This window comes from Hydra vulgaris, chromosome 03 (assembly GCF_038396675.1).
Source record: "Hydra vulgaris chromosome 03, alternate assembly HydraT2T_AEP".
In the NCBI taxonomy this organism is placed as follows: domain Eukaryota; kingdom Metazoa; phylum Cnidaria; class Hydrozoa; order Anthoathecata; family Hydridae; genus Hydra; species Hydra vulgaris.
In genome coordinates this window covers 15960001-15974369 of record NC_088922.1, presented here as the reverse complement: position 1 = coordinate 15974369, position 14369 = coordinate 15960001, and the positions used below count along the sequence as shown (strand labels likewise).

The 14369-nt window shown below is 28.6% G+C and overlaps 1 protein-coding gene across 1 annotated transcript in view; it reads right to left on the bottom strand.

Annotated features, from left to right (window-relative positions):
* The window catches only part of LOC101239275 (PH and SEC7 domain-containing protein 4), a 68961-nt gene that overhangs the window by 17228 nt on the left and 37364 nt on the right, over positions 1–14369 (bottom strand). The window contains exons 12-13 of the mRNA XM_065792457.1: positions 1273–1302; positions 584–665 (exon numbers count right to left, since the gene is read on the bottom strand). Of these exons, the coding sequence (XP_065648529.1) occupies positions 584–665; positions 1273–1302 (112 nt within the window). The remainder of the gene's footprint in view (positions 1–583; positions 666–1272; positions 1303–14369) is intronic.

Below are 14369 nucleotides of genomic sequence, written 5' to 3'. Positions count from 1 at the left end.
TTATATTATTGTTATACTTGTATTATGAGACAACTATTTGGAATGTTGTAGATGCTTGTTCTATACTTTTTACTAGCATACACTCATAGTGATAACAACCATTACTATATTAAGCCATATTAATGAGTCATACTACTGTATTAACAACCATTGTAATAGGTACTTATTAAGCCATATTAATGAGTCATACTACTGTATTAACAACCATTGTAATAGGTACTTATTAAGCCATATTAATGAGTCATATTACTGTATTAACAACCATTGTAATAGGTACTTATGTTGTAACTTATCATACTACTTACTATTACATAAAATCAACCGAAAGTACCAAAAAATCAACCAAAAGTACCAAAAAATCAACCGAAAGTACCGAAAAATCAATTAAATGCTACCGGCATTAAAATATTTTAACCTGGATAATAGCAAAATATTAACAACAATATTACACAAGATATTCAAACCTGGATATTAACAAAATAATAACAATATTACATAAATATTTAAGCCTGGATATTACCAAAATATTAACAATACAAAACAAAATATTAGAGATGAAACTATAACAAGAAAAAAAACTCACTTCGTCTTCCACCAGGATCCATCACAGACTTACGATTTAATAAACCTTCACAAATAACTTTATCTTTGGAATCAATTTTTAACTAAGAGAAAAAAGAAAAAATGGCTACTGTACATAATATTATATTTCTGCAAAAATTACCCAATCAATTATAACCAATTATAGGTTATTTAAATGCATTCTTAAAGCTTTTTTAAAATACTAAATTTTTAACAGCTGAATCTAAAAAATATGATAGTAATTTAAAACGTATTAACCACAAAAGTAATTTAATTTAAAACAACTGAAATAAATTATAAATGGCACTTGAACTTTACAGAAATCCTAAAACATATTATTTAATGTATTATATATAATATACGGAATTGATATTTTTTAGCTAAGTTTCCAACAATTTCAAATTACTATATTATAACTTTCACATTACAAAAACTAGTTGGTATATATACATGTAACAAGAACAACTTTATGGATGCATACACATGTAGTAAAAACATGCAGTTAAATTTTTTACTAAACATTAGATATCTTACAACATTAATTATATATATATAGTTTACTATAACTTAACATTTTAACAAATCTGGAATAAGTAAATTTATATATATATATATATATATATATATATATATATATATATATATATATATATATATATATATATATATATATTTGAAAGGTAGAAATACCTCAATGTAAGGGTTTCCAGATGAAGAATTCTAAAAATAAAAGTTCATTAAAACCATACACTAGTCAAAAAAGTTTTATAAGTGATACTAAATTTCAAAAAATAAGTAAAAAAAAATTATAATAATAATAATAATAATAAATTAAAAACATTTTTTAACTAATTTATTTTAACTAAATTTGTCAAATCTGAAATTTTTTTGTTCCGAATTCCTATAGGATCCTACAGGTTTTCAAGGTCTATAACATATATTGAGCATATAACTTCATACAATCATCTCTAATATCATATAATATCATTAAACATTGCATATTGTATTTTATAACAGCTTCACTGCTGTATTGTAAAACATTACTGAAAAAGTATACTGCTAAACTAAATGACAAGAAAAGAGGCAAGAAACAAGGCATAAGACAAAAAGATGATCAGATGACAAAACAAGAAGGAATTTTGTAAACTTCAATGAACTTAAAGAATTTACCATACCCATGAATTCTTTTGTAAACTTCAATGAACTTAAAGAATTTACCATACCCATGAATTCTTTTGTAAACTTCAATGAACTTAAAGAATTTACCATACCCAGGTAGAAAAGAAAAGCTCACGTGAGCAGCAACCTTAGTTGCAACCTTAGCAGCAACCTTAATTTTAGAAAAGAGAAAGAAACCAAACACTGATAATACAGGTTTGAGTTAGGCTGTAAAAGTAATTGAAACAAGGAATATATATATATATATATATATATATATATATATATATATATAAAGAATTCTACACAATAGAGTGCTCAATGTTCTTAAAAGAACAGAGCAATTATATATTAGTTATATAACTATTAACTAATATATATATATATATATATATATATATATATATATATATATATATATATATATATATATATATATATATATATATATATATATATATATATATATATATATATATATATATGTATATATATATAGTTCTATAGTTTGTTGCATTTGGGAAGAGCCGAAGGAAAAAAGTGATTCTTATGCCAACACATACGTCACTTTTAATTACTTTTGACTTTCGTCCAACATTTGCGTGTTGTCAGAAAGTTAAAACCATTAATTTAATTACAAATTAATCGTTTTTTAAAAAAACCACAAAAACGCAAATTTAATTGACCAAAATGTTTTTAAAAACATTTGGAATGTTTTTAACAATATAAACAATGTTTTTATTTTTATTTTTTTTATAAAATACTTTTATTTTTATTTTTTTTTACTGTAAATCATACGCGGAGTGTTGCTACATCGACTATCTTATAGCCTGACTCGCTAGGGAGTGCTGCTACATCGACTGACAAGTAGCCTGACTTGCAAGGGAGTGCTGCTACATCGACTGAGGGTTTGGTTGGGGCAGGCAGTCTATCAAATAATAAATAAAAAAATTCCGGTCTTGCATTTTAATTTTTACTTTTTGTCAACAAAATATGGAAAAAACTTTTAGACAACATATAAGAGTTTTATATATATATATATATATATATATATATATATATATATATATATATATATATATATATATATATATATATATTTATTGACAAATGTTGTATACTGCTGAAAGTACAACTCTCGTCTGTTTAAGAGTGATCAATATCTTTTTGAAAAAAATAGATCAAAGAATATTTAAAAAAATATGAAAAAATACGACTTTATAATGGAACTTGAAGTTTCATGCCATTTGGCAATCATCAGCCATATTATTCAAATTTAAAATAAAAACCGTTATAAAAAATACAAATTTAGCGTTGCAACGGCGATTAGCAAATATCGTCAGATGTCGTTGCATTGCTAAATTTGTATTTTTTATAATGGTTATTATTTTATATTTGAATAATATGGCTGATGATTGCCGAATGGCATGAAACTTCAAGTTCCATTATAAAGTTGTATTTTTTCATTTAAAATATTGTAATATATATATATATATATACATATTTATATATATATATACACAGAGAGAGAGAAACTTTCTGTATATATACACAGAGAGAGAGTCTCTTTTTTTCTGGAACTATTTTCTGGATAGTTCTCTCTTTAAAAAAGTGATTTTTGTTAACTTGTATTAAATTAGAGAAAAACTATGACCTCTTAAACTTTGGAAAAAAATCCTAAAATTGCTAAAAGATGCCAAAATAAAACTTGTAGCATTTTTCTATTCATCCACAAGTTTTTACAAATGAGTTTTCTGATTAGCTATTACTATCTGCAATAAATGGGCAAAATATAGGCAGCTTGTTGTAGCTTAGAACTCAAATATATCTGAAAGCAAAATGTTCATTAGCCTAAAAAGCCCAATTTTCAACCATTTTGAGATGCTTGCAAATTTTTTTAACACTTTGTTTTGATCTCAGATTAACAGATTATAAGACCATTAGACTTAACTATTTGAAAATGCAAATATTATAAACTAGTCAAATTCACACCAAAAAGACCAGCATTTTTAAATAACCCTATTTTTCAATAATAAACAGTTTAATGTTTTACTAGGAACCAGTGCCCCTCTAATCTGCCTACTGGCTTATGTGAGCGGTGCAACTAATTATAAGTCATTTCCTAATAAAAAGAAAGATATGATTGGTTGTCCTCTCCTTGATCTGGTTTTTATAGTGATAGTGTTCCATAAAGTTTTCTTCAAATTAGTTGAAATATAATGATATGACCCATTTACTATGATACATATTATTATTAAATATTATACATAATATATAAATAAAACTATTTGTTTAACTGAACTTATTTATTCAATGATTCTCATGCGACTCAATCATATTATTATTAAATATTATACATAATATATAAATAAAACTATTTGTTTAACTGAACTTATTTATTCAATGATTCTCATGCGACTCAATCATTATTACTATGCAAAATTTGAGAGAAGAAAAATTTTATTAAGGAATGTAGTTATTAATACATTTTGAAAATATTTTTTATTTTTATATAATTTGTAGCAATAAACTGTCACTCATTGATATTGCAGAACTAATGTAAAAAATGTGAAAAGACACCTCTCCTGTACTGTAGTAAAGTACTGGCAAGATTTGATAATAAAGACAAAATTTCTAATAAAAAAAAAGTACTATTGGCGGTCAGAAGAAAAAAATTAAAATAATAGAATACCCTATAGGTTCCCTTAAAATGATAGGTTGAATCTATCTGTATCTATCAGCTGATAGGTTGAATCTATCCAACAGAGTAAGAACTGGAGTCATTTAAGCTCAAAAAACACAGCAAGCAGAGAACAAAATTTAATAAAAGTCAAACTATATCAAGAAATCACTCAGTTCACCCACATACTGTTCCACTCACTGGTATTCAAAGTTGGCATCTGAGGTAGATGGTAAAACAGAATGCTTGACTGTTGTAGTAACGGAAAAACCAAGTCCGCCAGAAGGAAAATTGTTGTCTGGGATCCCTGATTTAACTTAGAGGTCAAGTCTCAACAACCATAGATGTTGTAAAGGCCTGGCAACTTGAAAAAGATTTTGTGGCAACAACACAGGTGTATTGAACACAACTCTATTAAGTTCAGATTGAATAAATATTTCTGCAAAAGATAGTTGAAGAATAATTTAATAAAAAGATACTTTAGTGTGCCTGCCAAAATTTTTTTTAAAACAAACTTTGTCTTCTGTTTACTCAACAATTTTTGCAGAATGTTGAACTCTAAATTATGAGACATTTAAACAATTTAAAAATGAAGTCTAAACACCTTCATTAAGTTCAAATAAATTCTGCTTTTTTGGTTAAAACCACGCAAACAGAAGTTTAAGAATAATTTTAAATAATAAAGCAAAAGTAATAAACTTGTCTGGTTAACTTAACTGGAAATTATGCTGTTACTAAATGAAAAATGCATAAATGTACAGAGGCATAAATCTGGGATCTTTTATCATGGTAGATAAATGTATAGGGGCATATATCAGACATCTTCTATCATGGTAGATAAATGTGCAGGGGCATATATATGGCATCTTCTATCATGGTAGATAAATGTGTAGAATTTTGTACCTATCAAAAATGTTTGCTTTTGCTGAACTGAAGAAATATACACTACCGTGCAAAAGTCTCCGCTCATTTGTAATTTTTCAATAAAGTAACAAAAGTTTGCAAGAAAATTGCGTTTATTTTTAATTGTTTATTCAACAATGAATTAGACAGTAAATACAATACATTTTAGGATGATTTTAAATATATAAAATCAATAAAATGTTAATATACAAAGTTGTAAATGTTAAATTTTATTTTCATCAATATGAGACCCCTTGGAGCGTATAACAGCAGCACATAATCTTGGCATTCGGGCTAATAATTTATTCATGGTTTCCGCTGTTATCTCATTCCAAGCTTTTTGCAAACGTTCCCATAGCATTTGCTGATTAATAAAAGATGTTTCACCTGCTTCTCTGATCTTCCGATCCAGTTCATCCCACAACTTTTCGATGGGTGATAGATCTGGTGATTGAGGAGGCCAAGTCATAATTTTGCAAACTTTTCCCCTTTCTTTTAGTTTCAAATAATTTTTGCATAATCCAGATGCATGTTTTGGATCGTTGTCCTGCTGCATGATGAATCCTTTCCCAATTATACGAATACCAGATGGAATCGCGTGCTTAACCAAAATATTATGGTACATGTGTATATCCATGGTAGATGTGATTTTAACTAAATCTCCAGTTAACCCATTGCCAAAACATCCCCAAACCATTACCACCTCCATGTTTTACAGTACTTTGTATACATTGAGGAAGCACTCTTTCATTAGGTAAACGCCTAACATGCACGCGACGTCGGGTACCAAAAAGTTCGAACCTACTCTCGTCTGTCCATAGAACTTTCTTCCAATCTTCTAATCCCCAATTTTTATGCATTTTTGCCCATTCCAATCTTTTCTTCTAATTTACTGCCCTCAACAAAGGTTTACGTGCAGCAACGCGTCCAATTAAGTTGACTGATCTTAGTCTTCTTTTTACAGTATCAGTTGATACTGACTTTACCCTTGTTTTGTTGAGTTCTGCTGTTAAAATTGTGGCTGGAATTTTTCTATTTCTTTTGCTGGACACAATAATAAACGTATCTTCTTGCCGTGATGTAACTCTTGGTCTTCCAGAACGTGATCTGTCACTGTTGGAACCAATATCATGCAATCGTTGTAGAGCATATCTCACACCTGATTCGAATATTTTTAACCTGGAAGCAATTTTTCTATATGAATAACCTTCTTCACGTAAAATACATTGCAAAATTTTGCCACGAAGTTCTTCACAATATTCTTTCTTTACTTTCACCATTTCTCAAATTCTTTATTAAATTCAAGACATTAAATGCGCACACTAATGCCATTTTCAAGTATAAATATAAACATAAGTCTATTAAAAGCAACCAATTAAAATTACTGAAAACATCCTTACCATGCCAGAAAGTATCATGCTACTGTCAAACCTAAGCTTAGAAAAAATATTTTGGTTAAAACTTTTGTGCAGTTTTAAATTTAATAAAGAATACTGAAGAACTTTATATGTATTTTACGTGAAAAAGGTTATTCATATAGAAAAATTTCTGCCATGTTTTTAGCAGCAGAACTCAACAAAACAAAGGTAAACAAAATTATTTGAAACAAAAAGAAAAGGAAAAAGTATGCAAAATTATGATTTGGCCTCATCAACTTTTTATATTAACATTTTATTCTTTTTATATATTTAAAATCATCCTAAAATGTATTGCATTTACTGTTCCTTGCAAATATTACACATGAGCGGAGACTTTTGCACGGTAGTGTATATAGAGAGACTTATAATGTAGAAATTTCTATAGAGATCACACTGTTGTAAATTTACTATGCTATTTTATGTTAAATATGGCTAATGTGTCAAAACACAATTGACGCAATATTTAATAACAAAATGTATAAATTTTTAAAATAAAATTTTTTTATAAGGATAGACGTATTTCACTAAGCTCCTGAAATTTTTTTTTATTTTCAACGATAAGTATTGACAACACCAAATGTGGACTGAGGTGCTAACCTAAATTTTTTTCTTTCTTTAGGTTGGTGCATCACGTTCATCATTGACCCATAAGATTTTAACTGATTATTCTTAGTTTTTGACTGTCGCTTTAGACAAGCCCCATTAACCTATAAAAGCTCTGAAGAGTGACTTTAAGTCATAAAAGGTGCTTAAAAATGTAAAAAACCAAGAAGTAATGGTTTGTCCCAGAATGTCACGGTTTTTTACATTATTCTTGGTAAGTTATAAACCAAGAACCATGTTAAGTCCTGAAACGTCACGGTTTGTCACGATATTCTTGGTTCGTCTTGGTTCATAACCGCACCAAATTTTTGAGTGCGGTTATTTAATCGGAACATCACATTATTCCCGGAACCTAACATTTCAATTAGGACAATTTTTTTAAAAGTGCGGTAACGCCTTGGTTTAATCGTGACAAAAGTTGCAACCCTGTAACGTTATTTTTTTGAACCGGGATGCCGAAGCTTAATACCCTATATTTAATTTAATGAAGGTCTAAATGCTAACAAAACTAGTAAAAAACAAGCTTTGATCACCAAAAATGTTTTTACTCACTCGAGTAAAAACATTTTTGGTGATTAAATATCTCTAAACAGAGATATTTTGACAGTTTTTACTATTTTTCTTCTTAATTAGCATTTTATGGATGTTACCATTTATTTATTAACTTTTTATATGTTATTGTTTATGAAATTTGAACATAAATTTTTAAAAATACTTAACTAATTAGAATTCTTGTTTTTAGTCAATAAAATATCCCCTGCCTTGGGACTCTTGGTTAATTAATAACAAAAGATGGTGTCTCAATAAAAACACTTGGGTAGGTGTTAACTGCATCTGTCTAAAGTCTTGTAGAAGGCCTCCTAGTCAAAAACTTTAGAGATAAGCATAAAGTTTCTGTTGACCAGCCATGCACCTCATCTTCATCTACTAGGCTGACAGATGTAAACATGTGTTACATTATTTCCTGCCTATGATGATGAATGCTGGATCTTCTTGATTCTACTCAAGGATTTATACTGGTGCCTCCTTTTAATGGCTACATATAAGAGTTTTGACTTTATGAAAATCCAGGAAAATTATTTTAATAAAAAATCCAAAAAATTATACAGTCAAAAATTGACGAAGGTATGTGGGTAAATTCTGGAACGTTGGTAAAAGTATAAATAAAGTAACTAAAAACTTAATGAATAATTATGTTTCTCTAAAATTCTCTAAAATTAAATGTAATATCTCAGTTTTATCGTAAACAATCTGCAAAGAGTAATAACCTATTTACTTTTTGAATACAAAATGTCAGACAATGGTTCAGAAATCAATACTTCTTATTCTTATAACTTTCTACTGCCAAACATTTGTCAGCTTATCTTTTTCTGCACTTTTTTGCATGGTCATTAATAGATTCTGTGGCCTTGTTTGCTAATAATTGATACTTAACTGAAGCTATAGCAGAGTACGTTGAAGTATCAAGATGATTTGTCTTTTGTTAACTATGGTGTTCATCAGACTGAACGATTGCTCAACGTGAGGACTACTGAATATACTTAGACATGCCTTGATAATTTTACTAAGCTCTAAATATTTTTTACACTTAAAAACATCTGCCCACCAATAGTCAAGACGTACGGGCTTTCTTTCAACAAATACGGGTGGGAGCCTATATCTATCTAAAGTTGCATAACTTCTCGATTAAATACTACTTTATTTATATCTACAGTGGGAAAGAAAGTTGGGAGTTTTTTTAGCATTCTGTCTGTAATTTCGTGACCTTGAGGCATTGGGTCAATTACAGAGAGGCATTTTAATAAAAGGTTGTTAAAAGGAAATTTATTAAGTAAGTAAACTGATGATTCACGGTAAGCTTTTAGCAAGGTCTTAAAAATCAATGATTTGAAGTCAGGATTTCGAATAATTATTCTTGACAAATATTTTTCGGCATTTCTTCCAAGGTAAATGTAATTGGAATGGCAATAAATTTTATTATCTTTTAGGTTTAAATTTTTTAACTTTGTTGCTGTTATATTTTTTATCATTTTTGGTTTAATGAAACAAGTTACATTTGCTTTCACTAGTTTAATTTGCTAGCCATAAATTCGATGGACTCACAGTTCTTTTTGTTCTAAAGTTAAAATAAATGATTTAAAAATAGGAAAAATTTCAATGTATAAATTAATAAAAAGTATGGTTTCATTATGTTGGAAAAGTAAACTTTTAACAATCCTAGCTTTTCTTGCTGCACCTTGTTTTGTTAGCGTTTTCTGCTGCATTTTGCATTTTATTTTTTCTATCAGTTTTTTACTTTCATTTGATAGCCTCTTTGAAATTTCGTCACTTTCATCTTTATACAGAGATATGTCATGTTTTGATAACCATGAAGAATAAATTAAAGTGAAGCAGGCATCATCTTAGGCATGGGTAGAGCGCAATCTAAGACAGACAACCACCGGTGAGAAACCATTTGCTTTGGAGTGTTGTATGTGAGACCTGTGATTTGATAAAAAATTTTAAGAAATAAACAAAGATCTGGGCTAAACTTAAAATCAATGGAGATATCATACAAAAAATTTTCAACTTTGCTGAAAAAAAAAGTAAACTTTTTGACAATATTGTGCATGTTATGACAAATATCATCATCAATATCAAGTAAGTGAGGAACCGCATTTCTTAATCTTGTTTCAAACCCACTGATTTTTCCCCTCTTATAATTGGTAGAATCTGATAAATAGGAAACTAGATTACTTAATGGAATTGTATCTTTGTTAAATAAATAAACAACAGCATTAAAAAGATTTTCAACATTTACCGTAACAAGCAATAATGATGCATAGTATTTTAATACAACTTTATTAACTTTATCACAAAAATATGCTACAAGTATACTGAGAACTTTCTCATTTTTTGCTGAGAAGCACTCGTCTATGTTAAGGGAAAACATTTTTATTTTCATATCATAAACAAGATCAGCATGAAAAGCTTTGCCCAACCCTCTCTCAGTTTATAGGAAGCAGTTGTTTTAACATTTTCAAGTTATTAAAAACACGATAATCTTTAGTCATTTCCTTCGCGTACTCTATCATATTGTGTTCACAAACAAATCCGAGTGTCATAGCTTCTGTATTTTATGTCTGGCCTCTAAAACTTACAATAGGTTTAATGGTAGACTTGACTCTATTTGAGCAAGTACTGCCCGTATGCACATTGTTCGGAGTGCCATATAGCAATATACATATATCTATTTTTGTTAAATTAGTAAAAAATGACAACGTAAAAACATAAAATAAAATAAAAATATAATTATAATGAAATTATATATTTAAATGTTCAGTCAGGGAATAAACATACTTCTCCGGATTTATCTATCTTTCTTATGTAGGCTGAATAATACTCTTCACTATTATTTTTCGCTTGAAGCTTCTTTAATATTTTTGTCTCTCAGAAATGTCAGATAAACTCTTAACTTCCATTTTATAATATTTCTTTCTAGATCATATTAATTGACAACACAAACTTTTGTAAACTTTTAAAACAGAATTTAGTTTATTTAACTTTTTATTCCCTGAAAGAAATCACTATATATTATTGCTGAACTTAGTTTTAGTAATAGTAGTATTAATGCTCTTTTGTGCATGTTTGCACGAAACCTGCGGCAGCCATTGAATCCGAGATTATAGCGAGAAAGACTCTCTCAACACTTTTTTATAAGAAAATTTGAACGAAAGCCTATGCAAATACCTAACTCATGTAAATTTTAAGATTTATTTTATTTAAAAATAAAAAAATGTTAAAATTATCCAATATAAAGGTAACAAGGTAATTTAGAGTTTTACAACTATTTTATACCACGCCCCGGTTAAACATTCTAAACTGAGTGCGCAACAACGACAGAATTTTTTTAAAAGTTCTAAAAACATTAAAAAGCTTTAAAAACTTCTAAAAACATGATAACACCGTTAAAAAATTGTTGCGCATGTGTCATGATAGAGGTACTTAATTTATTAATGCGCTTAGTAAAAAGTCTGATATTAAAGAGACAACTTTCTTTCTTTTAGAAAAAAATTTTTACATGCAAACTTTAATTTTCTTTAAAATTAACAGGGCAAGAGTCCTAATAAGCTGCATATCTGAAAAAAATTAATAAAAATTTATTAAAGAAAAAAATAATCCCCTGTCCCCATTTTTTTGTTTTTGTTTTGTTTGTTTTTATAGAAATTTATAGAAGTTATAAAATATTGAACATAAATCGTTAACTCAAAACAAAGATTTTTACATTTTTCCTTTTTTAAAAATTATTGAAATAAAGCGAAACTATTAAAATGGTCATTGCGGAATAGACTTACCATGACCAGTATAGCGGGTCATAGCAAGATTGTTGTTACCCATACTTAAGTCATTTCATGTTTTTTGAAACTTTTTATACCAATTTATACCAATACCAATTTATACCAACTTTTATACCAATTTATACCAAACTTTTTATACCAATGGTAATTAATTAATACAACTCAAGCTGGTATTCTAAATATTATTTAGACTGGTACTAATATTCAACCTTTTAATAAATAGCAACGTATATTGAAACATTTAATGTTTTTTAAAGTTATTTATAATCAAAAAATTTTTTTTAATAGCTTTCAAAAGTAAACAATAAGTATAGTTTTTTGTATGTATACAGTTATTTTTCTACCTCTTACTAAAAATATTGAAGTAAGGATTAAGTGTAGAAAAGATCGGTGTGGAATAAATTCAAAAGACCTATATTTTACGGGTCATGACAGCTAGTTTCTACTAATCGAAAAAATTAGTCTGAATGAATTAAAAAGAAAAAAAAATGTTACAAAAAATGATCTTGTGAAAATTTCAATTATAGAAAACATATTTGTTTAAATGCAAATGTTATATTTAAAATTTTATATAATTTTATTCAAATTAATAACAAAATTAATTAAACAAGTTTTAAGTGAATTTCTGGATCTCCGGGAATTCCTGGAAAAAACTCATCTATGTGGCTATGCAACTCTTTCTCTTATCTTTTAATGAGGGTAGAGCTCTAAAACTCAGGTTAATATTTCTGAGGGCAGCTAGTAGTAAAGTGTCCCAAACTCTATGGCAGCTTCCAGCAAGGCTGACCCAATCAACAGCTGTGAAATATCGAAGTGTTAACAATACCATATTAAGCATGGATAATGTCCCTGTTAGTGCTTTTAATGTGCATTATTGAGCCCATATAGAGAGCCTTTTGTTATGACATTGGGTTGATTGTGGAACTGAGGCAACTAAATAGCTTGTTGTTAGGGGTATCATGCACTATGTTGTTAGGGGTGTCATGCACTATATTTAAGTCAAGTTCTTTAATAAACATAAAACATGACTATAGTACCTAAAAACATAAAAAACCAGTGCCACCGCTTAACAATGATCACCAACTAACTGTTTCATAAAAAAACATGGTCACCACCTAATTGTTTCATAAAAAACCATTGTCACCACCTAAATGTTTCAATCTATCTTGCACTTTGTGAGACTAACTTAAATTCAGCTGTTTCATTTTTATATTTCAGTGCTGATGATTTTTATCTTTTGACTCATAAAGACTCTAATAGCCAAATGCTAGTCCTGGGCATACATTTAAGTATCAATTCACATATTTAGTCACAAAATTAGGTTTGAATTCTCTGACTATTTATGTGCTTCTCCTTAGCACCTCTTCACTCAACCACCTTTCTCTTTGTTCTTTATTGTTCTTTTTCTTCTCAAGACTGCACTATTTTAGCTGTAATTTCTGATCAAATTGACTATGCCCTTTCTCTTTACCCCTCTGCCTTTATTGTTATTATTGGTGACTTTAATGCTCATCATACTGAATGGCTTGATCCTACTGGCAAAAAAGTCTATAACTTCTGCATACCTCAATCTCTTACTCAGATAGTCAAAACTTGCAACATATTTTCCAGACAACCTTAACCACTTACCTTTACTCCTTGTTTTGTGTTTTTTTTTTTTTTAATAAAAATTTAATTCACTCCAAAAAAAGTTTCATCCAACCAGTCGTAAGTTATTAGAAGAGTTAATAAAAAATCAAGAATAAGTTAAGAATAAGCAAGGAAATGATTAACAGAAAACATAAAAAGAATTAAAAATTTACAAGTTACTACAAGCCCCAAACTTGCAGAAGTGAGATCAGATTCATGATTGGAAATCACAAAGTGTTGGCCTTTCAGGATGATTTTAATAAAGCAGTTGGAAAAAAATGATTTGATAATCTCAAAAACTTTCCCAAATACACCATATAAAGCAAGCTTATGGAGAAGACCAGCATGCCAGACTTTATCAAAAACTTGTCTTGCCTCAAACCTTAGTTTTTGCTTAGTTTCTTCTTGTTTTTCTTTGGATGGTTTGGACCATGCTATGCTCTCATTAAAAAGTTTCTCACTAACCTCATACCTCATCTCCGGACTGACCCTATAACTGCATTTCTTACTAATACCATAAGACTGACTGGGATTCCTTTCATAATTTCCTTCATGATGGTCCTTGGACTGATGGCTTTTGTCTTTCCACAGAATACTTTATTCCTTCTTGTTAGTTTCAAATCAAACCTCACTCTAACCCCATGGTTTTCACTTTCTTGTTGAATTGTTTTAACTGTAATCATTTCATTTAAATTTTTCACAAGATCAACTCTCTTGTAAAACAAAGGTCTTCTTATTATTGTAAAAAATAAATGCAAAACATCTGAAATTAAGTTCCATTATTTCCAGATTACTAAATCTCATAATTTATCTTAGAACCTAGGTTCTGGAGACTTTTGTAAAGTTTTTAACATTATCCAAACAAAAGAAAATCTAATATTCCTAAACTAAATTCATGGGTCTGATTTTATTACCTCTCCTAAGGATAAGGTAGAATGTTTTGGAAAGAACTTTTCCTCTAATTTATCTCTTGAATCTAATGACCACTCTCCTCCTGTCATCTCAGATTAATCCATTGTTAAACACCTAAATTATTCCTAAAATTTTTTTGCCTCTTGG